The 24,296-nt window shown below is 41.0% G+C and overlaps 6 protein-coding genes across 12 annotated transcripts in view; 3 read left to right on the forward strand and 3 right to left on the reverse strand.

The window, feature by feature from the left end:
• Positions 1-14,858, reverse strand: part of LOC6568047 (trichoplein keratin filament-binding protein) — a 28,951-nt gene extending 14,093 nt beyond the window's left edge. Inside the window, exon 1 of one of the 2 annotated variants that reach the window (XM_001994548.3) lies at positions 14,799-14,858. The gene's annotated coding sequence lies outside the window, so the exon portion shown is untranslated. Of the gene's footprint in view, positions 1-3,070; positions 3,128-14,798 lie in introns of those variants that run through there. The other variant, XM_032740739.2, reaches the window with a different exon arrangement.
• On the forward strand, positions 1,036-15,192 carry LOC6568045 (nucleoporin NUP159). Of its 6 annotated transcripts, none has more exons than XM_032740736.2 (8): positions 1,036-1,227; positions 10,851-10,974; positions 11,072-11,161; positions 11,797-12,547; positions 13,909-14,037; positions 14,129-14,385; positions 14,511-14,736; positions 14,817-15,192. In XM_032740736.2, exons 1-8 carry the CDS (start codon positions 1,188-1,190, stop codon positions 15,015-15,017), a joined length of 1,818 nt encoding a protein of 605 aa, XP_032596627.1. In that variant the 5' UTR covers positions 1,036-1,187; the 3' UTR covers positions 15,018-15,192. The 6 variants fall into 6 exon arrangements, with proteins under 6 accessions (XP_032596627.1, XP_032596628.1, XP_001994582.1 ...); XM_001994546.3 differs by lacking the exon at positions 1,036-1,227 and adding an exon at positions 3,218-4,685; XM_032740734.2 differs by lacking the exon at positions 1,036-1,227 and adding an exon at positions 3,232-4,334.
• Positions 15,193-15,551: 359 nt separating this feature from the next.
• On the reverse strand, positions 15,552-17,564 carry LOC6568467 (solute carrier family 35 member G1). Its single transcript, XM_001994545.3, has 2 exons — positions 17,383-17,564; positions 15,552-17,316 (listed from the first exon to the last, which is right to left on the reverse strand). The coding sequence occupies exon 2, from the start codon at positions 17,248-17,250 to the stop codon at positions 16,204-16,206; it is 1,047 nt and encodes a 348-aa protein (XP_001994581.1). The 5' UTR covers positions 17,251-17,316; positions 17,383-17,564; the 3' UTR covers positions 15,552-16,203.
• A 333-nt stretch (positions 17,565-17,897) lies between these two features.
• LOC6568466 (exonuclease 3'-5' domain-containing protein 2) lies at positions 17,898-19,942 on the forward strand. The gene is made up of 3 exons (XM_001994544.3): positions 17,898-18,168; positions 18,226-19,362; positions 19,424-19,942. Exons 1-3 carry the CDS (start codon positions 17,957-17,959, stop codon positions 19,848-19,850), a joined length of 1,776 nt encoding a protein of 591 aa, XP_001994580.1. The 5' UTR covers positions 17,898-17,956; the 3' UTR covers positions 19,851-19,942.
• A 57-nt stretch (positions 19,943-19,999) lies between these two features.
• On the reverse strand, positions 20,000-21,654 carry LOC6568465 (soluble calcium-activated nucleotidase 1). The gene is made up of 2 exons (XM_001994543.3): positions 20,551-21,654; positions 20,000-20,491 (listed from the first exon to the last, which is right to left on the reverse strand). Exons 1-2 carry the CDS (start codon positions 21,504-21,506, stop codon positions 20,194-20,196), a joined length of 1,254 nt encoding a protein of 417 aa, XP_001994579.1. The 5' UTR covers positions 21,507-21,654; the 3' UTR covers positions 20,000-20,193.
• Positions 21,655-22,139: 485 nt separating this feature from the next.
• LOC6568464 (probable cytochrome P450 313a4) lies at positions 22,140-24,213 on the forward strand. Its single transcript, XM_001994542.2, has 7 exons — positions 22,140-22,299; positions 22,359-22,556; positions 22,620-22,805; positions 22,859-22,931; positions 22,984-23,110; positions 23,166-23,739; positions 23,803-24,213. Exons 1-7 carry the CDS (start codon positions 22,140-22,142, stop codon positions 23,961-23,963), a joined length of 1,479 nt encoding a protein of 492 aa, XP_001994578.1. The 3' UTR covers positions 23,964-24,213.
• Positions 24,214-24,296: the final 83 nt, after the last annotated feature.

Genomic DNA, 24,296 nt, shown 5'->3' on the forward strand with positions numbered 1-24,296 from the left:
TTTTAAAATATGGAATAATCTTTAAGCGTCCACTTTTCCCATTCTCTTTGGCAATGCATTTATAGCTCATACGCCTAGTGAAATCAGAATACATGCAAATGACAGTATTGAAAAGTATTCTAATTGAAAATTCTGTCAGTTAATGTTTTGGTTTAGTTGTTGCTTAAGCAAGAGTTTTGCTGCATTTAAATTGATTGATACAAAGCCAACAATTTCGGATTATTTTCGAGGCATATTTTCATGCATTAAATTTTGTGGCATCAATTAAAATACATATTAACTACCTCTGTGGTCGCATTTAATTTTGAGATATTTCAGTCATTTGACGCTGACGTGCGGCAAGTTAACATTAATTTAAATTATGAGAGGCACATTTCAAATAATAATCTGATACTGAGAGGGGGCTTTCAATGATGCCAGTTTTTGTTCATTCTTATTTGATTCCCTGAAGTCTTAACAGACTTGGACTCCATTGTTCCCGTCTCAACTGCACCTTATACATATTTCCGTCTGTTATTACATTTTTTTCATCATCATTTTGTAATTGCTTCCTTTTGCATTTCTCAGAAATACGCTCTGCATTTCTTCTTTTCAATCCGATTAATTTTTACTTTTTTTTTTATAATAATGCTTGCCTGTGTTTTGTTTGCCTTTTTACTCCCTTTTAACGCACAGACGTCGAATCTTAATGTGCGCCACCTTTTCAGACTAATTTCTTGTTTCAGGACTTATCAGTACCTCTTCCTTTTGGCAAAGTATTTTTTTTTTTGCTTTTGCTCTTGTCGTCGAATTTTTACTGCTACCGCGTATAATTAAAATACTTTCCTTTTGAAGCGTAATCTATTTTATTCTATAAGTCGTTTCTACTTAATACAATTTCTTTTCTTACATGTAGCTACTTAAAGATCTACTGTTTCGCATCTGCTGAACACTTCGATATGGTTCACGTTCATCTAATCGATATGCAATCATTGAGTACTCTATAAATAAGATCACGCACTAAACGATAGCAAATCCGCAATCAGTCCACGTGAAATGTCAATTGCATTCAACATATTGCACAAAGAGAGAACGAGCACGATTAAGAGGCGACAACTCGCAACTGCGACAATGTAAATATTGCAAAAGAAATTCAAGAATCAGCACAAAAAAACATTTAACAGGAGTACAAAAGAACAGAGGCTCTAATGGGTTTGGATTTTCTAGACGAGTGGTTTTTATCACAGGGTAAGACGCGTATACGCCCTCCCAAAAACACCCCCCCACCCACCCAACACTACGGCAAAGAAACTTGCGTAATTGAGACCCATTATTTCGTGTGCTTAAGGGCAATTGATAAGAGATTTGTTTTTATGATAAGTGCATAGTACATGTTATGCAGCTGTGACGGCTACTTAGGCACATACTTCATATATGTTACTTACTTATAAATAACTGTATATATATATATTTATATATATTCATAATTCCAGTTTCATTGAACTATGCTGCACCTGCTATAAGGTCAATCGGCTGCGAGCGCCCAAATGTCCGAGCAATGCTAAAAATATTTTGTCGGCCAAAATAATTTTCAATTTCATTTTTCTGAATTTTTACGAAGAGAGGACTGCGCTGCTCTGTATGTTCGTAGAGTCAATGAGAGCGTGTTTGTTTTAGTTGTTTTTCGAAATTTTCAAGCATTTAGCGTGCTGTTATAAATACATGAATTTAGTTTTTGAACCGCTGTCATAGGCGGTGCGTGCCGAGAAAAAATCAGCGTCTATAAAGCGTCTTGTGTTTACTTGCCCCACTGTGCCACAGTGTACGTGTGTGTGCGCCTGTGTGTGTCTGTATAGTGTGGGTGTGGACGATTTAAGCAATATATAGAAATAAAAGCAGTCTATAAACGTGTGCGCAGTGTGCAATGCAACTGTATAAAGCAACAAAATTTATTGAAAAATAATTTTACAAATTAATTTTACATATAAAAATAAATCAAGCAAAATGCGCAGCATACCAAAATGATTTGCTCAGTCAATATGCCTTTGAATAAATAAGTATCAGAAGAAAACTACTATTACACATGGAGGGTTACAAACAAAAAAAAAAAGGAAGAAAAACGCTAATGAAATCTTTAATTTATTTGCACTGATAGATTTCTGGCGAAAAAATCTAAACATTGCAATAAGTTTTTCTCAAATTTCTGGCCTTCATTTTATTTGGGCTTTTATAGCTCATCGTCTATATAATTTCGCCTAATGACGGCATATGTATAAGTAACAATTTTATTTGCATGTCATGTTAAATTAACGCCTTCAACAGAAGGCAACAGCAACATTTTTTCCATATCATTGGGTTAAAATAAAAAATAAAAAAAAAATTTGCAAAAGGCCGTTGGAGAAATGGAAATGAAAGAAAAAGCCATGGAAACTGGCAATGGAATGAATCAAATTCACATTTCATTCTCTCGCCTCGTCCAGGTTTTTTCTTTTCTTTTTTTTTTTTTTTTAATTTTTTGGTTCTCTAAATGTGTTAGAGTGTGTGTGAATTTCATTGTATACTTTGTGAAACGAGGCGAGAGCGGCAAAAGACGAAAGTGCTATAGCCAAAGCTGATTTCTTTTTTTTTTTCGGATTTTTCGTGTTTGGTTTTTTTTTGGTCGAATTCTCCCGACGCTTTGGCTCTCTGGGGCCACAAAGAACCTAAAATTAAATATTTTTGCCTTTTACATATCAGAGGCAGTGGCAGAGCAAATTGTTTTGCTGTCATTTGTTGTTGTTTTTGTTGTTGTTGCTGTTGTTGTCATTGTTGTTGTTGATGTTGTTGTTGCTGTTGTTGTACTGGAAAAATTCATAGGATTAAACGAGCATCACTTGTTAGCTTGGGCCAATTTCAGCAGTTTAGACAGCGAATTGCGCGCCGATTGTTACTATGACACAAAAGCCTACATTTCGGTTTTTGGATAAAACAAAGATACACAAGCTAAAACAACAACAACAACAAGAACAACAACAAGAATAGCAACAACAAACGAGAGTTGCCAGCTAATGAGCGCATGCATTTAAAAATAAAATCTCGAAATGAAACATACCCAAATATATACGGAATTGAGAATTGAAAATATTTTAAACAGCTGTTGCTCATCGTCCAACACAGCACAGACTTTTCAATAAATAGCACAACAGCAACAGCAACAAACGAACTAAAATAAAACAAAAATTATATGTAAAAAAAATATCAAAATAATTTAGCGCAAAAAAAAAAAAAGAAAAAAACAAACGGCAATTTGAAATAACTTTTGGACAAGTGGAGAGTAAGCCAAGTGAAGGTCTCTGCTACCCGGACAACGTCTCACCGTCAACGGTTGGTGCTCTGGTGCTAATGTGCAAAGTTTTATGTTTTCATCCACAACAACAACAACAACAACAACAACGAGGGGAAAAATCACAGAAAATTATTTAAAAAGTGTGTGCAAATAGACGACGAAAAGTGGGCGAAAACTGTGTGTCAGCAGCAACATCCAAAGCAGCAACAACAACAACAAAAACTATAACAACAACCCCTGGAGAATTAACAGAACGGAAAACAGTTGACGTTAAGTTTGCGCAAAATGCCCTTCGTGTCGCCCCGTAGCACAACAACAGGCACTGGCAGCGGCGCTGGCGCTGGCGCAGGCAGCAGCGGACGCACCACATTTCGTCCGCCGTGGGTGAAGGAGGATGCTGCCACAGCATCCAGCAATGTGGCTGCCACTAAGCCGTGGGCTAAAAAGGCAGCTGCAACCAAGGAGAATGGGGAGAAGGCAGCAACAGCGCCGGCACCAGCACCAACAACAACAACCACAAAAACAGCCAACAGCAAAGGAAAGGCAGCGCCAGCGCCAGCAACAACAACAACAACTGCGTCTAAAAAGCCAGCTGAGCCGGCCAAAAAGACAGCTGTCGAGCCAGCGAAGAAGGCATCAACAACAGCAGCAGCAGTGAAGAAAACCGCAGAGCCTGTGAAAAAAGCACTTCCAGAACCAGTGAAAAAATCAGCACCAGAACCAGTGAAGAAAGTGGCAACCAGTTTGGCCACAAGGAAGCCAGCGGCTAAAAAGAAGGAGCCCACGCCGCCGCCTGAGTCATCCTCCGAGGAAGAAGAAAGCGAAGAAGAGGAGGAGGAAGAAAGTGAAGAGGCAACTGAGTCTGAGGAAGAAAGTGAAGAAGAGGAAACCGAAGAAGAAGACGATGACGACGATGATGACGATGATGATGATGATGACACGACGCTGGATGCCAAGTTGCCGGAACATGTGAAGAAGGCGGCACAACTCCGTCCGACGCAGATCAACAAGAAGCCGGATCAGAAGGAAAGTGAGTTGACACAGCGTTTCACACTAGAGAAACCTAAATTGCGCAGCGTTGTGGTCAAGCGGGACAAGTCGATGAAAAAGATTGCGCCCGAGGACGATGATGAGGCCGTCGACGGCGAAACGGAGGAGGAGCGCGAGCGTCGTTTGCGTTTCAAGCTCGAGAAACCAAAGCTGAGGCATGTGAAGCGCGAGGAGAAACCGTTGCCCAGCAAGAGCTCCGATAATTTAGCCAAGATTCGGCCAGTGCTGAAAAAGGTACCCAAAATCGATGAAATACTCAAAGAACCCAAAGAAGAACCCAAGCCCGAATTCAAGACCAAAACCCTGAGGAAAGCGCCCTCAATTAAAAATGGTAAGTTTGGATCGAGCCAGATAATCGGCACGACTCTGGATGCTAAACTACCCCGATTAACAACTCTAATGGATCGCCAAAATGCTGTAAATATTCTTGACGCTTCTCTAATGTTTAAAACGAAAGAAAAATGTTTAATCCAGGCAAAAATCGTATTTGAGTATTTTAGATATTTTTGGGTATTTTTAATATCGCAATTGATATATATATAAATATATATAGATATACACACAAATATCAATGAACTGGCCGTGTGAATTTTTCGCATTGGACTGTCTCATTTGTGGTCCCGCGCCACTTTCTCCCTCTCCTTCTCATCAGTACACAAATGGGACATAAATATGCTGGCGAAAGGCAAGGCCCACAGACGTCACAGCGAAATGAATCAAATATAAGAGACAGTCGCGCCAAACGTAGCGTATGAGTGATGTATACTATGAGCACAGGTATCGGGCAGAGAGTCTATTGAGATTTGGGGATGGGTGCGTGACTGTGCAAATCAGATTAGTGCTTAACTGTTATGACAGAGAGATTTACACGCAAAATTAATTAGGTCAAATACTTGCAAAATCAAAAACCAAATTTTAAATATAGATTCCAAATTAATTAGGTGCATAAAGAAACCAATAAATAAAAACGAAAATTTGAATAAATATAATTTATAGAAAAATTAAAAGCAAGTTAAAAATAGACAATTATGTTAAATATAATTTGTGCATAATAAAAGTTGTATTCATATATTTCTTTACCTCTTAACATTCGAATAAATAAGTAAATATTGGACAAATAGAAACGTTCCGCACATAATTGAAACATAAGATTAAACACTGAATATTGCTAAAGGCTGGCAGGATAGTAATTTATAGGACTAGGAAAGCATTTGCTATTCTTTCAGTTTGTAAACGTATGCAAACTCATATTAAATTGCCCGAGTCACTTTAATACTGTGATTTAAGTGCATTAATAGTAGATTAAATATATGATATATTTAAAAGAGTCACATGCAAGGGTGGACCGAGCTTTTGTTGAAAGGAAACCGACTATAGTAAGCGGAGTCAACTTACCTGCCTGTTCCTACCTGCATACACCATTGGTCGGTCACACATGCTATCCGTATCAAGTTTTCACTCAAAATGCAGTATCTATTTATAAGTCAGAGTCAGAGAGATTCAGAGTGGCCAAATTCCAGCATATCACAACAAAAAAAAAAAAAAATATGTGTGAGACACAAATGTAATTCAGACTGCATTTTCATTATGCATGACGGAATATTTTGAGTCATGTGACCATCTCTAGACTACACTCATGCATACACATATGTGTATGACATTTTGCCCACACCCATGAATATGAGTGCATATATGTAAGTCCATTCAGGTTCAACTGCGCGTCAACTGAAAAACGCATCAAGAGTTTATCATATATGCATCAGTGTGTGTGCATCAGTGTACACACACACACACACATATGAATTTAAGTATGAAATGAAAACTTTTCATCAAAAATTTGTGCAGCCAAACAAAAACGACAAAGCGCATAAAGACACACTGACAAAATATACATACACACAAAAAACACAGGACACAAATGTGACAAATAAGACGATGGCTAAAAAGCAATATAAATAACATATTTAATTTATTAAACTTTTAGTGAGTGCTGGGCATTGAATCGGAAAAGGCACAAAACTTTTTCGACCGCCCACTAAATAAACAAAACCATAAAATTATTAAAATATAAAAGCAAAGGAAAGCTGCGAGAAAAATTCGTAATATTCGAAATGCATTTTGTGGCCGCGAGCGCTGTCAATTTCTAATACTCAATTTTGAGAATTATAACTGTGAGTTGCAAAAGTTAACAAATTGAATTGCAAAGCCGCCGCTCAAGGGGTAAAAATTGACAAGCATGAAGTGAAAAGCACGTTAAGTGCCAGTAAGGCAAAAGGGTATATCCTATATACTATAAGGTGTGTGTATGGGTGTGAGCGAAGGGTTGGAGGCGCAGTTAACTACCGAGTTGTGAGCATGTCCTAATCAGTGGGCAATAACGTGACCGCAAATGCGTCCTAATCTTTGCCAGGCGAACAAAAGGCAAGACGCGCCAGCGTTGTGTGAGAGGGGCAAAGATGGGGATAAAAAGGAAACAGAATCGTATGGCAGGTCACTCAACAAAATGGTAACCGCTGTGCCCAACGTTTGTCCTTTAAAGCTGTCGCATAAAAAATAGCAGCAGCAGCAGCAGCAACAAAAACAAAACAAACAAAAAAAAAATACAAAAAATATGCGAGTAAAAAAGGCAACAATGCAGACAGAAAAGAAAAACATTTATTTAATGTGCTCGGACGACGTCTTGGGCCGCCTTTGAGGGTTTTCTCTTTTTATGATCTAAGTAAAATTCATGATTATTGCTCATTGTGTCAAAAGTACAACATAAAGTGGAATGTTTAAAACCAGATGAGGATAGATGAGTGGAAAAGGCACTTTGGGTTTTGGTTTCTCGAGGTTCCTTAAAGCTGCCAACTATCAATAGAGTCAGAGTCAGAGTCAAAGACAGGGACGGAGACAGAGACAGAGATAGAGACAGAGACAGAGACAGAGACAGAGACAGAGACAGATACAGAAATAGAGAGGCAACTGTTTTAGTTCGTTCTTGAGTTCTTCTAAGGACAAAAGCTGGCCAAGATATATGGCCATGTGCTTGATATAGCCAAACTAAATGCGCCATTTATATTCAAATATACGCACTAAAAAAACGAGAAAACGAACCAAAAAATACAAAAATAAAAAAAAGGCGGCCGCAAAGTCCACAGCAAATGTCTTCAAAGCAGCCAAGAGGACAAGCGCCTGGACAAAAATTTATATTTTCTTTTATTTAAATGAGCCTGGTCTATATATTATATATATACATATAGATTTCTGTGTGTGTGTGTGTGAGTGTATATATATTTTTAACGATATGTAAGGGCTATGCTACATTTTTTTTTTTTTTTTCATTTATTATGTGCTTCATTTTGGCTGCCATTAGAAACGTCGACTTTCAATAGGTGCAGCTGAAGGAGGGCAGTTTTGGTTTTGGTTGGGGTGGAGTCAATGCATAAAACATGATTAGGCCATTTAAAATTTGGACATGACGTAAAAGCAAATCGCTGGTACACGCCGCACTTCGTTGTCAATAATTACACTGGCCACCAATAAAATGGTCGAATAAATAAATAATTGGAGCAGGAAATTGTTTGTGAACACTTTACTTCGACTCTGTTCAATTCGCGTTAAATGCTGAAATTTTATATTTTATTTAGCATTAGGTTTGCCACATTTAGAAATATTCAAACGATGGCTTTAATATTTAAGTTGCCTTTTTTTAAAAACATAGTTTTGTGATCACAATCGATTAGTACAAGTAATCGATTTTTACTGGACTTCATTCAAAGCTGATTTTTAGTAGTGTAGTTCACGTGCTGTGCACTGTTTTGTAGTTTTTGGCCACAAATGAGCTGGCAAATATAGTTATTAACAAGATGACAAAATGTTAATCAAGCGCCAGTATCCCGCCTGGGATTAAGGCTGTCAGTGTGTGGCAGTGAGAAGTGCGGGCTGTGACTGTAAAATACGGCTGACTCTCAGCACACAGCGCTTCATCATGCCAGAAGCTCAGACAAAGGCGAACAAAGTCAGTCATCAAACTGGAGTCCATGCAAATGCCACCCGCCTCCCACCCACCATCCGCTCCACTGTCCCCTTGCGATACGCTACACTTTGTGTTCACTCGGCCCAGCGTGATTCAATGACAACGGCAACATTTGTGCATGCATAGAATATTCTCGGTTGATGATAACACAATGAGCAACAGCAGCACGAAGCATGCAGAGCAGCAAGGGGGGCAGGCACCAGCAACAGAAGGAGATGATCGGGAGAGAGAGAGGGTAACAACGAAAAGGAACAGGGTATACCAAGTGGATATACCAAGTGGGTATGGTACTTGGGGGGGGATCTAACACGGAGTGAGCTCGCAAAATTTATGTTTACATACCCCGCTATTCATTTTGGCGTCGTTGTAAGTGGGGGCTTTGCGGTATATTAAGTGGGTAGCATCATCTCGGAGACGCTGTGGGACCGCTGCTCAGCATTTTATTTAAATAAGAAATAATTTTGTCGACATGAATGAATGAATGAAGAGTTTTATCTGTCCCGGGACCCAAACACCACAGTACACACAACATGCAATCTCAACCCCTATCCACAACAAAGCATTGGGGCAAGTTTTTTGTTTTCTTCTCTCTATCTTTTCTGTTTTCATTTTATATGTGTTTGTGCAGTCTATGTGTGTGTGTGTGTGTGTGTGTGTGCGTTTGTGTGTTTGTTGGGGGTGTGCACTGATTTAGGATGCCGCTTTTGCCAGAGCTTTGCCATAAATTACTAAAACGAATTAAGCGAAACTTACTAAACGAGCGCTCAATTGGCTGCCCAAAAAGTTGACCACGTATTTTAATCAGTGACTACAAATGGCCAAAAAGAGGACACAGAACGTGCCGATGCGGGGCCGGGGGGGGCAAGGAGGAGTACATTAACATGCAGCCGGGTAACTGCCAGGCAATAATCAAGTTTGGCACTGATTTCATTCGAGCCAAGTAACACGACTTCAGGATTAGTTTCTCAGCACACTCAGGTGCAGACACTATACATATGTATATATGTGTCTATATATATATATATCCAAATATATGTGAGAGACAGGCAAAGAAACTAATGCAGCACCTCAAAGAAGCAGCCAACCACTTAAAGATTAAGTGCAGGTTCAGCGAGGCGCAACTGCTAAAACCAGAGAAACCCAAAGAAGCACCAGCAAAGCAAGAGCAGCCAAACAAAAGGATAAAGATGTATTTCTGCTCCTGCTTCTTGGCTGTATGGCTGACTGGCTTTTCGGCTAAGACGGACGATGAGACAAGGGAGGATAAGTCACGAAGTGTGGCCCGGTTGGGGGAGTCGTTGTCGTCGCCGTCAAAGTTGGGTGTCCTTGGGTTGTCGGTGGTTCACTCAAACAAAGATAATTAACAGATTTGTCAGCTTTTCATCACTTTGGCGCCCAGTATTGTTTTAAGCAGTTGTTTGACTCTTGCACTTTTTTCTTCTTTTTTTTTAATAAGCAAACAACAACAAAGCCAAGTCAGCAACCTGTACACAGTCTGAAGGGGGAAGGGCTGGAGTTTGCTTGAAAAAGTATCTGCAAAGAATGCAAAGTATTGTATACAAAGTGTGTAGAAGTCACTGGGTTGGCAATGTATGTATAAGCGATACGGGCTATATGAAAAGCAAAACGAAAAACAAAAAAAAAAAAAAACTTTCTCAATTGCTAATTACAAGGGAAACAACTGGAAAGGAATGAAGTCTGTCCCTGGAAGTTGGCAAGTCTCAGGGAACTTGTTAGGCCAGCAATTTAAGCGGAAATTTATTTGAGACGAAACAGCAGGCAACAAAAATATTACGCAAGTAATTGGCCCAGCTAACAAAAGCCGGCAAAAGCGCATCACGGACTTTAAGACCACCAACTAAGCCAAACTAAATCCAAAAGCAAAGGCGAGTCAAGCGCAACGAAACTAAACGAACAAAAAAACAACAACAAAAAAAACAACAAGAAATATAAGCAAATGCAATCAAAGTTTTGCCCCGATGCGGTTTCGCCTTCGACGGGGTGTGGGAGGTGTTAGGGCAATAAAACAAATTGATAGAGACGGTAGTGAGAAGGGGGTGGGGGTGAGGGTGCGGGATTACGGCTCTATAGTCGTAACTTTTCAATCTCTGCCAATGTGCGGGGCAACTTTAGACATCCGAATTGGAATATAAAGCTCTAAGCCCACCACCCCCCACATTCAATTGATATGTACAGCAAGGGGCCAAAATGCAAGAAGGATGAGCAGCAGGAGAAGGAAAAGGAGAAGGGAATTTTGCGCAAAAGCAACAGCAAAACTGACACAAATCGCAAACTCATTAAATTAAAATTATATTTAATAACCGCGAGTGCACGCAGCGCTAAACGATTTATACGCAAAAAAAAAAGCAAAATATAAAAAAATACAGTAGCTAGACTATTTATCGCCAACACTGCCCGTAAAGTCCTCAGTTAACTGTTTACCTCCCTCTTTTCCTCGTATGCACATATATTTTGCAGTTCCAGCGCCGCCACCGCTGCCATCGCTGGTGCCTAAGGCGCCCCCACCGCCACCACCACCATTGGCGCCCGGCGAGAAACGCTCACTTACCGATTCGCAAAAGCAAAGGATCGAGAAGCTCAAGTAAGCAGCCAGCATCATTGCACTAGGACAATGGCAGTCCAAATACTGAAGAGTTATCCTTTGACTAAACCATCATTTATTTCACTTTCTCACATAGAACGAGACCGCGCCGTCGTCCCGACTGGTCCGAGATGATGAAGGAGGTGGAGAGCGGCAAGAAGCTGCGTCATGTGGCATGCAACGATAGGTGAGCAGCTTACCACTCATTTACCAAACCACTCACCTACCTACAGTTGGCAGTAGCAGTAGCAAATGACCAGCATTAATAATCGATTACAAATGTGTTATACAAAGCCATCAGTTAATTACAGTCTAGAAAAAATGAAAAAGAGTTGCCTCGACAAATGCATTCGAATTAGTCTAACTGACTAGAAACAAATTGAGTTTAGTTTGGTTTTCTCTTAACTAAGAACTTTTACTCTATCTTATGAATGCTTCACAAGTTCGAATTGTTGGCATTTTTTCTTATATTTGAAATAATAATAGTAGTAAATAAATGATAAAATAAATCAGATATTTCCATAAATCTGTTCATAAGCAAATTTCCTTAGATGGAAAGCTAACAAACTGCAATAAAGAACTTGAGTAGAATCGCAAATCGATTAAGATTTGACTGAGGAGTAAACATGAACAATGAGTTTCTCAGTTTGAATCACTTCCAGGTCAACTCTTATAAAGATAAATCCATTCAATTTTGTGCCCATAATTCGAACTTCAACTCAAAGTTGAAGGGAAAAATAACAGTTAAAAGTAGAATCAAAACTACACATATACATATATATATATATATTATGCAGATAGTAACCCAAATCATGATTACAGATCTCAGCCCATATTGACATGCAAATCGATGACCAAAGTGGATGACAAGTTCATCTATGAGACTGAGAAGGATAACTCGCACAACAAGCTGCTTAAGCAGATCCAGGGTGGTATCCGTTTGAAACCCACAAGGACAAACGATCGCAGTAAACCGATATTGGAGGGTCTGCGCAAGTTCCGTCGCCAGATGACCATCGAGGAGCAGCTGCATAAGTCGCAGTCAAAGATCAATATGCTAAGCGAGGCGCCCAGCAGCCATGCCCTGGGTCCAAACAGTGCCGCAGCAATGGGCGCGGGCGGATCGAGGCCCAGCATCGCCTCGGCCATGTCCATCGATGAGGAAAGTCCCGATGAGCTGGATGACATTGATAAGATACGCGATGATCTGCAGAGCACCAAGCAAATGTTGGCGCTCGAGCTACGCAACCGGGAGGCGCAGGATCGGGAGAGCAAGAAGCTGATGGCCAAAATACGCACCCTCGAAACGGAACTGGAACGTGAGAAATCACGTGAGAAGAATCTGGAATATGGCTCGAATGTGATTGTGGCCACCATGGATCCAACGCCCACAACGGAACAGGCGTATGTCAATTCGCTGAAACGTGAAGTCGACGATGCGCGCAAGGTGTCCAAGGAGGTGGAGAAGAACTACCACGACACCAGCGAACTCCTAGTCGAGGCCAAAACGGAAATCGAGGAACAAAAGCGACAGATACAATTGCTCGAGCGCAAATTGGCAGCTGCACTGCAGGTAAGCGACCGAAAGGAGCACAGACAGATGTAGGCGTTGCCACAATTGTGGACGGGGCACAACGTGTTGGTGTTGTCAGTTGAATTTACTATTTAAAGTTAAAGTACAAAAATTGTAGCTGTAGTTTTCTAATTGTTGTTGTTGTTGTTGTAGCTGGGGGGGAAGGGGGGTCATATGACCCATCCACAGAGACGAGTTTCCAACCTGTTCTCGCACATTTTCAGCGACGCCGTCCTCCGAGCGACAGCTCAACCTAAACACAAAAAAAAAAAAAACACTAAAAACAAAAGCTAAAAAAGCAACCGCAATTAGTCGCTTCGCATTGATTGTAGTTTTTTTTTGTTGTAGTAGTTGTTCTTATTGCTGTTCTTGTTCTTGTTGTTGTTTTTGTTGTAGTACCCTACGACAAATAATTACACATCTCAGCTGACAACACGACACATTACAATAGAGCTTAGGGCGCTGAGACAGGTGCGGGATGCTGATATCCGCATGTGCCAATTAGTGTGTACTTTTTCTTAAATTGCCTGCTTTGAAAGCTTTGAAACACGCAAAAGAAATCATAATAAAAAAAATACAAAAATACGCCCGTTGGACTGTTCTGAAAACACTTGCTGTGTACGAGTTTGAAAACTATGTGTTGCTCTTACCATTATCTATTTTGGGATGATTAGATTAGATTCCACATTTAAAAGCTATTTCGTGGGAGTTTTCTTAGTAGTTTTTAACGTTTTTAATAACTCTTAATTCAGGAAATGAATTTACATATTTTCAATATTTTTATTGCAACCAAAACATTTGAAAAAGTTTTTAAAGTTCTTAGTACCGCAATAGTCAGGAAAGATAAACGTATATAACTAAAAATGCTGTTAAGATTTCGATTAGAGATTGGTGAATTTGATAACTACTTCAGCGCTAAGCTGATATCTTATTTTAGATTCTTTAGATTTGATTTTTAAATAGTAAACAGATAAAGTTCTGTTAAAGTCATAAAGATAAAAATACCATTTGAAAATATCATAAACCATATTTTATTTCGTATTTGGTACAAATTGAAAAATTCATTAAAAATATTTCCCATTCTAATCAAATTACGGAATTTGTAAGAACCAGCCTATTTACACTGACATTTTCGCTTGATCGAATGCTTTACAATCTCACAATATGACTGAGAAATTGAGCATTCGAGCAATCCTAAAGCTGCGGTCTCAACAAACCCAAAGCTGACCTTTTACTCGATAAAGATCATTATCTTAAATGAGGACAATAACTTGTTGATAAGCACAACACATGCAACAAGACGATTCCCCGGCATACTAAAACATTAACCGATTAACCAATGCTATCGCTATTTATATAAGGGCAATACGACTCCAAGCACTAACAGACCGCATATTAGTTTTCGCTTTGCTTACGACGATGACGATGACGATGATTACTACGACCAGATGAACTGTAATCATCACGGTTATCATCATGGCCTGCACAAGGTAATGCCCAAAAAAAAAAGCTGCATTCGCTCAGGGGCAGCCTTTTAGTCGTGATGAATGCATTAATTCACTTGTTCGTTTGCGAAACTAGGGCGGCTCATTTGATGGCTCACGAAGAGCGAGCGAGGCGCATTTCGGAAGCGACAGTTCGCCGGAACTGGAGCCGGAAAGCGAAAGCGATCCCGATGAGCCCGAAGAGAAGAAGACAGAGCGACGTGAGAAGCGAATGGGCAAGGATGTGAAAATGCTGCGCAGCAAGCTGACCAAGATCAAGGTCAAGGAGGAGGCAGCCAAGAAGGAGAAGGATGTGCTCAAGCAGGCCATGAAGAAGAATCATGTTCTACTCAAGTAAGTGTAGCAGATGAAATATCCTAGGCAAAAATGCAAATTTAATAGTTATAATACTTATGAAAACTCAATTTTCGACTGAACGATATATATTTTAAAAATATTTACTCCTCTCTCATTTGCAGGGAGGAAAACAAAAAGTTCAAGAAATTGGAGAAGGAGGTGCAAAAGATGGCAGCATCAATGAAGCTGGACGAAGATGAGCTTGATGCCGATGGCGAAGCCGAAGAAAAGGATGACGAAGAGGAGCCCGAAGAGGAGCACGAAGAAGAGCAAGAGTCCGAGGAGGAATCTGAGGAATCAGAATCCGAAGAAAGCGGAGAGGAGTCCGGCAGTGAATCCGAAGCGGAAGTGAGTACAAGAATAATATATATACAATATACAATAATAATAAAATCAAAATCATGACTAACCTGTGACTCGTGTTTCAGGATGCTGCCAATTCAGTGAAGAAGGGCAATTTGGAGCCGCGCGTGAAGAAGCACGAGAGTCGCTTCGCCGCTATGAAGAAATGCAATGTGCTGCTGCAGGCCAATGTTGATAATTTGCAGGATCAAATTTCACAGGTGCGCTCCCGGGCCACCAATCTGCAGGATGAACTGGATGCTGTTATTGCTGATTTGGGCTTCTAAATAGGCAATAACAACAACAACAATTCTCCTTCGTTGAAGCACAAGGAATCGAATGTACAACGTGTTTGTTTTCTGTTTACGTAGTGTTCCTTTATTTTCAATGTATTTAAATATAATTATATATATCGAAATATGTAAGTCCAAGGCACACTATGTACATATGTATTCACGATCACGTTGAAAATTGTTTTTTTTTTTTACTTTGGTTCTTCTCACCAGACATGTGGTTTTTGTTTTGAGTACCCACTGTTCTGAGTACTTTTTTGTTGTTGTTGTTTTTGTGTTTTGTTATGGCAACCGGTGGCGCCGACGCTTTGCCAACTAGGTTATTAACATTGAAAGGTTATGTTAAACGAATGTTACGCATAACATGAGTATGTAACCTAATGAGTATAAATTGCGGAAGTATCGAACTCATTTCAGCTGTTATTGATGCGCGCCATAATTTGAATTCAAGTGCTCAAGCGGATTTTCTTGAAAAATGTTAAATTCAAAAAAGCAATGCTTTTTACTTTTACACAAATTGTATTGTATTTATTTAGTTTTGTTCTTTTATCGAATTACTTTAGTGTAAGCATGTATAACAATGTACAAAACAACAACTCAATGAATTTGGCTAAACTAAAACATAAATGTAGTTATGAATGTATATCATAGTCATATGTATGAACATTTCTTTGATGGTATGAGAGTATCACGCTCGAAACTTTAAAACTTTATTCCTATGTGAAGTATATGTAGGTGTCTTTATATAATGCGCTTATTATTATTATACTAAGCTGAGCTTTTCAATATGCCAAGTCTAAAGTGTATGAATTAGTTTAAGTACGTTTGCCGCTCGAAAATTATAGCGTTTAGAAATTAGAATACTAATTTCAATGAAATCAATTTGAAATTCTTCTATATATGTGAGAGTATTATTTTTGCTATATTTCATCTGCTTCTAAGCAGAGAATTTGTGAAGAAGAAATTGATCAGAAAATCGAATATATATATATGTACTTCTTTTTTCAAACAAAACGTTCTAATTTGCGAGCGACGACTAAATTAGTTATTGAGCCTTGTTCCCAGATGCCCAACAAATTTGATTTGTAAACGTTGTCCGCCGGCGTAGTTGAGAGAAACCACTTACGTATCTAAAGCATTCCATTAACTAAGACTACAACTACTGCGACCTGGTTGCGTCCTACTCCAGGAGAATGACTCGCAAACGTCTGCGCAACGAGGACTCTCGCGGCAGGGTCATTGCCCACTTCTTCATGGCAGTCAAAATCACCGAGCTGACGACCATTAGGGCTCCGAACAAGGAGTACGCATTGGGCGCCTCGCCAAAGAATATCATCTGCCAGATGAAGGCAAAGACGATGTCGGCACAGCGTGCTATGGCCACTGGTCCGGCCTGTTCCACCTGCAGCGAGAGCGTTAGCAGAATTTGGCCCAAAAAACTAAAGATGCCAAGCACAACGACCAGCCAGCGATCACGTCCACAACTGGGCCAGCAGACGGCGCCGATAGATCCGCACACGATCAGGGTGTAGACGAGGGCGATGGCACCAAAATTTGTCATGATCACCGAGAAGTGGAGATTCTTCAGCGCACGCAGCAGGATATAAACATTGGCACCGAACAGCGTGGATGATATGGCAGCAACTGGTCCCCAAATATCGTAGGTTTTATCTGAATACTTTTCGGTCTCCAGCTCGGACACCGGATCGCCAAAGACCCAGGGCGGCCGGGTGATGAGCACAACGCCAAGCAGCGTCATATTAATTGTGAGCACATTGAAAAGCGTGCACGGCTCCTTGAGGAAGGCGCGTGCGAAAATCGCAACGAACACGGGTGTGGAGAAGATGATCACACTGGCATCCGCGAGCGGCATATGTCGGAAAGCATAGAAGCTGAGCATCAGACCCGTGGTGCCCATAAAGCAGCGCAGCATCAGTATGACCCGTTTGCCCTCTGGAAAAACGGGCTGCCTTGTGTAGATCAGTATGGGTATCGTAGGCAGGAGGACGCCCACAAAGCGAAACGATGCCAGCTCCATGGGATTGACATCGACCAGGCCCTTTACAATCACCGAGCACAACGAGAAGAACAGCGATGAGAGGGTGGCCAGTATGATGCCCAAATATGGGCAATTAACGCGATTCCTCAGACGTTCCAGCCATTGATTTGAGATCTCTCCCGTTCGTGTCCCATCCACGAACTGATGCAGTTCCAAATTCTCTGGCATTGTGGATTCTAAGTTTCTAGTCTTTGATTTTTGATTTATGTATATTATATTTGTAAATGGCACATTCTAGAAGCATTTAAAATTAGTTGAAACATGAATCGTAAGAACTTTGAGTTGTTTAATTAATGTTACCTGTTATTTTTTGATTGTGTTTGAAAAATCGATTCTCAACTGAGTTGCGGCGTTTTTGAACTTGCACATGCAAATTGCATGCAGCTGCTGCTGCTCAAGTGCAGCATGCCTTAACTTAACATGCTTGCCTTAGACGACACTTATTATTATACATTATTTAATTTAATCAATCGTTTTTCTCACTCAAACATTTAAAATCGTGCTGAAATTAACTAAATTAGTTAACAGCTGTCGCTCGTTTGGCTAACAGTTAAGAGCACTGTTACACAAGAGCTGGAAATGAGCGACAAATATGTGGTAAGTATCGATACAAACGTTAACCACAATTATCGATAGATATCAACAGTTCAGCTAGCAAGCATGCAATAATTGTAAATAATTAATATGAAATTCAATTGTTATATTACAATCCATATTGATACGTAAATATTAAAAATTATATATTATATACATCATTTGAAAAGATGTATATTTAAAGATTTGTTTGGCGGTAAAACGTGAAGACCTCGTTATCATTTGCTATCGGACTATCGAGTCGTAGTTTTGTAATTTCATCAACACTGCAAGGATTGCGATGAGCAATTCGACAGTCACGCCGAATTCCAAGAAATGGGCTATAGTCGCTGCTGGTGTGGGTCTGGTCTATGTGCTGCTGCGACACAGACACTCCATATGGGGCACGCTGCGGCGCATACCGCGCCATCGCGCCAATACCATGGAGCAGGCGCACATCGAAGTCATCAGCAGCCTCCATCAGACCAGGTCCATCGTAAATCAACTGAAAGAGTGAGTGCAATCTTTTGTTGAACGCCCAATAGAGATAACGAATTGATCTTTGGACAGGCACAGCAGACACTTCAAAGTGTTGGGTTTTGACTGCGAATGGATAACGGTGGGCGGTAGCAGGCGGCCAGTGGCACTGCTACAGCTGAGCTCGCATCAGGGGCTCTGTGCGCTGTTTCGCCTGTGCTGCATGAAGCAAATACCCAAGGATCTGCGCGACCTGCTCGAGGATGAGGACTTAATCAAGGTGGGCGTGGCACCCCAAGATGATGCTATGAAGCTGTCTCATGACTTTGGCGTCGGCGTTGCAAGCACCTTCGACTTGCGGTACATGGCCGTCATGGCCGGCCATCCGGCCGAAGGTCTGGGCAAACTCTCCAAGACTCATCTCGATTTCCAGCTCGATAAAAGCTGGCGGCTCGCCTGCTCCAACTGGGAAGCGCCCCAGCTAACTGCCGCCCAATTAAACTATGCTGCTTATGATGCACTGGCCGCGGTGGCCATTTTCAAAAAATTATCCTATGACTTGCAACGACAACAGTTTTGGGATTGGCGCAGCCTTAAATCGGACGATTTGCATCCTCAAATTGAGCCTTTTCTAGATGTGAGTTACTCAGCGGGATTTACACAGAATTTGAGTAGAGGCGCCGGTGCTGACTCCGGTTTTCATACGCTGACAGCAAAGGCAAAGCAAAGGAAACCCAAAAAGCAGCAGCAGCAATGCCGCAATCTGGGCACCCAATCCAAGGCCTTCTATGACAACTGTTTGCTGCAGGCGCCCGATGGGGAACTCCTCTGCACCATTGATCGGAGCAAGGCCGCCTGGTACTTGACCCAGAATCTGGGCACACAAATCAGCGAACAGCCCTTCACCGTCCGACTGAACTTTGAGCCAGCTGGTCGAGCTGTCGGCGACGTGGGTCGCTACTATCAGACGCCAAAGGAGAATCAGTGTGTCGTCTGCGGCCGTCGGGATGCCTACCTGCGGAAGAATGTGGTGCCGCGCGAGTATCGCAAACATTTTCCCACCGTAATGAAGTCGCACAGCTCGCACGACATCCTCCTGCTCTGCCCCAACTGCCATCAAACCAGCAACATTTCCGATCACAAAATTCGCAGTAAGCTTGCCACGATCTGCGAGGCGCCACTGGCGAACGGAGATGGTGTGACCCAGTATCATTGTGACCAACAGATCAGGTGAGTAGGTCAACTATATAACATCAACAATCATCAGTCATTAATTCATTCCTTCCTATAGGAGCATCAAGTCCGCTGGTCGGGCCTTACTGCATCAACGCGAGCGCATTCCCAGCGAAAAGGTGGCTCAATTGGAGAAAGCCGTTTTGGACTATTACAAGGAGGAGACGGAGATCAGTGAGGAGCTGCTCAAGAAGGCGGCCAACTTGGATTATCGTGTGGAGAACGATGACTATTGCCAGCATGGCAAGAAGGTGGTGCAAATGTATTGCGATAAATTTGGTGGCCTCGTCGAATTGGAGCGTCTGTGGCGGGAGCATTTCCTCAATGTGATGCGTCCCCGATTTCTGCCACAACTGTGGAACGTCAATCACAATGCGGACCGTTTGGAGGTGCGCGCCAGCGAGGGTCGCGTCACCAATGAAGATTTGGCTGTAGCCGGCCTGGATCGGTCTGTGATCGATCTGAAGGATTCAATGAAAACTTAGAAGTGCCGTAGCTTTGAGCTTATAACCCTGTTTTGTACGTATTTAATAATTACAATAAATTATAAATTGGCATTTTGCTATGTAAATCTAAAGTACAAGATTCAAAACTGCTCACGTCACAAAATCGTAAACAAAAAGCAAACAAAAACAGCGAAAAATTAATGGCATTGGTCTAACGAGCATCTCCTAAATATCTTAATTAACTATATATATATATTAAAAGCTGACTTGAGATTAAGATCGAGGCTAACTCACACATATATATATATATATATATTATATATCACATATGTATGTCGGATAATGCACTATATACACTGAGTATTGCAGTTGGGGCGCTTCGCTAAATAAACTCGAAGCCCTCGTATTTGTATTCCGTCTCGATTCGCGTCTCCGCCAGCAGCGTTTTTCCCTCCAAATTGAAGGCGGTCACGAAGGTTGAGGTCTTGCCATTCAACTCCTCCGATTTGAGGGCTACGATTATCGTATCCTCTGTGTTGGGCAGAAACTTAAAGCTGGAGAAGCCATGCGTTGGCGTCGTATTGCCCGCCTCCAAGTTAATCGTTTCTATAACATTAAAGTCCTCGTTAGCCGAAACGAGTATATTGCAGCCCATGTGCTCGTCCAATGTTTCGTTGTATCTGCAAATCAAAATGGATTAATAAGTTAAAGAAACACCAAATAATGTTATTGTACTCACTTTTCCTTCGAACAGCGACGTGGCAGAAAGAACCAGCGCTGATGCACTGGCGACCAGACGCCGCTCTCGTGTATCATGTAGCCGGGCCAGGAGATCTGTGCCGAGTGCAGGCGCAGTTTCTTGTAGTTCTCCGCCCATGTAAGGGAGCGCACCTCGCCGGTGATGCTGATTGCCTTGACAAACATGGGATTGTTGTTCTGGTAGTCACCCATGCTGGTTGTCCACTCCTTGCCCATGGATCCAACATACAATGTGTGATCCTTGACAGTTGCCCACTCGGATTTGAAGCCCTTGGCACTGTGTCCATCGCCGTCGAGCAATATTAGCCACGGTATCGCCTTGTCGTTGGCTATCTCGTAGATGAGACCCGTGCGATCATCGAAACTGAGCAGTTTGCCGTTGAACGTGACCAGCTCGGAGAGTTCCATGCCACGACCCTTCAACGCGAACGAAGACTCCAGCGTTACGGGCGCACCATCATCCCAGTTAATTTGTATCTCATGCTTCTTCGGAAGATATGTTAGATAGCCCTTCTTGAGATAACTGCGCCACGTTTCGCTGCCGTCGCCCTTGACAATTTTGGAGCTGGTATCTAGATCAGCTATCATCGCAATACGATAATTGACGAGGCCGCCCTGCACACTTAGTGGCGGCGTCAGTGGATATGTTGCATTGTAGGCGGCAGCTAGAGCTGCTGCCATCACGCCAAGGTCGTTGTGGCTCTTACTGCGCAGCCAGTAGCCGTCGGAGGAGCTCCGACTGCCCTGCCGTGCGTACAGGAAGAGCAACGCCAGGATGAAAGCACAAAAGACAAGCAGGGCGAAATGGTAATTGAAGCGCACCGTGCGATTACCAATCCGATATGTTGGAGTTCGGAGCGCTGTTCGCCAGTCGCGCATATTCATGGTGCGCGGTGACCTGTCCTGTTCACGGAATGTGTACGTTGCGCTTTGCATTTATTACTTCGAATTTTGGCAGAGTGCCACTGCCACGCAGATATTAGATAAATTATTTTATGTGATGTGTCGGTTTTCGGCTATGTCGCTGAAATTCCTCGCGTGATGACATATCGATAACTGCTGTAATGCCACAACAGCTGACTGCAAATTGATTACAATTTGCTAGTTCGATTGCAAGTTCTGGCAATGATAGCTAATAATCGATTATTTTTTATTACTTCTTATATTCAGCGGGATTGTTTACAAATTTGGTTTGTAATTGACCACCAAATATTGTTTAGTTATATTTATTTATTTATGCATATAAAGCATCGTCACACAAGCGATTTTTGCTTACAATGTGAATGACCTCAAATAATAATATTTAAAAAAATATACATAATTAACTTCAAGCTATTAAGTCTGAGTGTTTTTTATTACTTGCCCTCTGCGCAATTTGCGAAAAAAATTAGCCGTAGAGTTCAAGTTTATTGATGTCTTTAAGATGCTAAAATGGAAAAGTGCAGTGTTTATAAAACCTAAATGAGTTGCTATCACGAAACTCATCCATATAAAAGAACACGACAGAAGCGCAAACGTTTAAAATATTTTTGAAGCTTAAATCATTCAATTGTGAGCGGGGAATACAACATGAAATTTAATTTGCTGATATTGTGTGTAATATTAATAATAGTTTATTTTATATATTTTCTGTGCTCACGTCGCGAATATTATAAATTGCTTTCCAAATTTCCTGGGCCTCTTGGATATCCATTAATTGGCATAGCACATAAATTGCTGCGCAAAGGAGGTGTATTATCTTTATACATTTTTAATTTGTATAAAGATACATTAATATTTCAATTGCAGGTCTGCTTAAGCTGCTAAGAACTTATATAAGGGATTATGGCACGACTGTGATTACCTGGATGGGTCCATTGCCAGTTCTGATAGTGAGTGATCCTCAAGTGACGCAGGATGTTTTAACTTCGCCATATTGTGTGAACAAAAGCTTCATGTATAAGATCATCGATGATGCTATTGGCACGGGTTTATTTAGCTTAAAAGGTGAGCAGCTCGAATAAATACTTTAAATAACAAATGAATTAAATTTATTATATATTTCACAAGATCCTGTTTGGAGTGAACATAGAAAACTGCTGAATCCCGCCTTTGCCCATAAGGTCTTGCTCAACACCCTGCCCATCTTTAATAGGGAGTCCGAAATACTTGTAAATGAGCTTGATAAACTGGTGGATGCTGGGGAACTGGACTTAATGCCATTATTACAGCATTGCTCATTAAGCATAGCTACGCGTAAGTGAAAGCAGTGTAAATGAATTGCTGTTATTGAAAAAACCCTTAAACAGAATCCACAATGGGCAGCAGTGTGAAAGAGGAGCCGAAATTCAAAAATAAATCATTAATGACTTACTATCAATGGTATGTAGGTAATTCATTTGTATAAGTAAGTCAATTTAGAACTCCCATTTAGTCTGCAGGAATGCATTGCGGACTTTACTATTTGTCCCTGGCTAAATATTAAAATAATTCGCCAGCTGTTCGGCAAGGAAGAGTGTTATGAGAATTCCAAATTACAAATACGTAAATTTATCAGCAAGGTGCGAAGCCTAAGCAAAAACTTACTGTTACCACTACTAATCAATATTTTTACAGCTTGTTGCAGAACGTCTCGAAGCAGATATTTCAGGTAAAACACCAGCCAATAATAGTTCATTTCTTAACCTTGCCGTTGGGCATTTTGAACGCGGCATTTTCAGTCGAAAGAATATTGAAGCTGAGTCCAATATAATGGTTTTTGCTGCTTTCGAGACATCCTCCAAGACCGTGGGCTATGCCCTAATGTTGCTCGCAATGTTTCCCGAGTGTCAGGAGAGGGTATTTGAGGAAATCAAAACTCTGTTCCCCAAGAGCGGTGACTTTTCAGTTAGCTATGAGGAGGCACAGCAAATGGTTTACTTGGATCTCGTCATGAATGAAACCATGCGTCTGATTGCACCAGTTCCCCTTGTGGCACGAGAAACATCTAACGATTTTATGCTCTCCAATGGAGTTCATATACCTAAAGGCATGCAAATTGTTATCGACATATTTCACATGCATCGCAGCAAGGACATTTGGGGACCTGACGCTGAGTCTTTCAATCCCGATCACTTTCTGCCCCACAATCTTCAAGATAAGCATCCGTATGCCTTCATTCCCTTCACAAAGGGTATAAGAAGCTGCATAGGTATGAGGAGTGAATTGAAATGGATACGAATACAATTATTTATATAATTTTACACAATTTTAGGCTGGCGCTATGGTCTTTTAAGTTTAAAAGTGACTTTGGCGAAATTACTGCGAAATTATAGATTCAGCACAAAATTTAAGTTTGAGGATCTACAATATGTTGAAAACGTAACCATAAAACTAAAAACTACACCTCTACTCAAACTAGAAAGGAGAATTTGACTAGGTTGTCAACGGGTGGCCATTGAGGAGCATGTCATTGGTCATGTCCGGTGTCACCGTTGTCAAGCCTTTGAACAAGCGCTTTGTTTTACAAGTCAACACTATATTCATATGTTACTGAGATTGTAGTAATGTTAAATATTCGAGGGCTAGCTGGCGATTGTTATTATAGTCGTGAGTTGCTGTCAATGTTCTGGTGTGAACACAGTTAAAAAATGAAAGTGAATATTTGTAATAAAGATAATTTAAAATTGGCGGCTTAAATTACTTATCGGATAAGCTGACATAAAAATATATCGGCCGACCACCACTTTTGCACATATTTTCTCATTT

The sequence above is a fragment of the Drosophila grimshawi genome, unplaced genomic scaffold (assembly GCF_018153295.1).
Source record: "Drosophila grimshawi isolate 15287-2541.00 unplaced genomic scaffold, ASM1815329v1 contig_311, whole genome shotgun sequence".
In the NCBI taxonomy this organism is placed as follows: Eukaryota; Metazoa; Arthropoda; class Insecta; order Diptera; family Drosophilidae; genus Drosophila; species Drosophila grimshawi.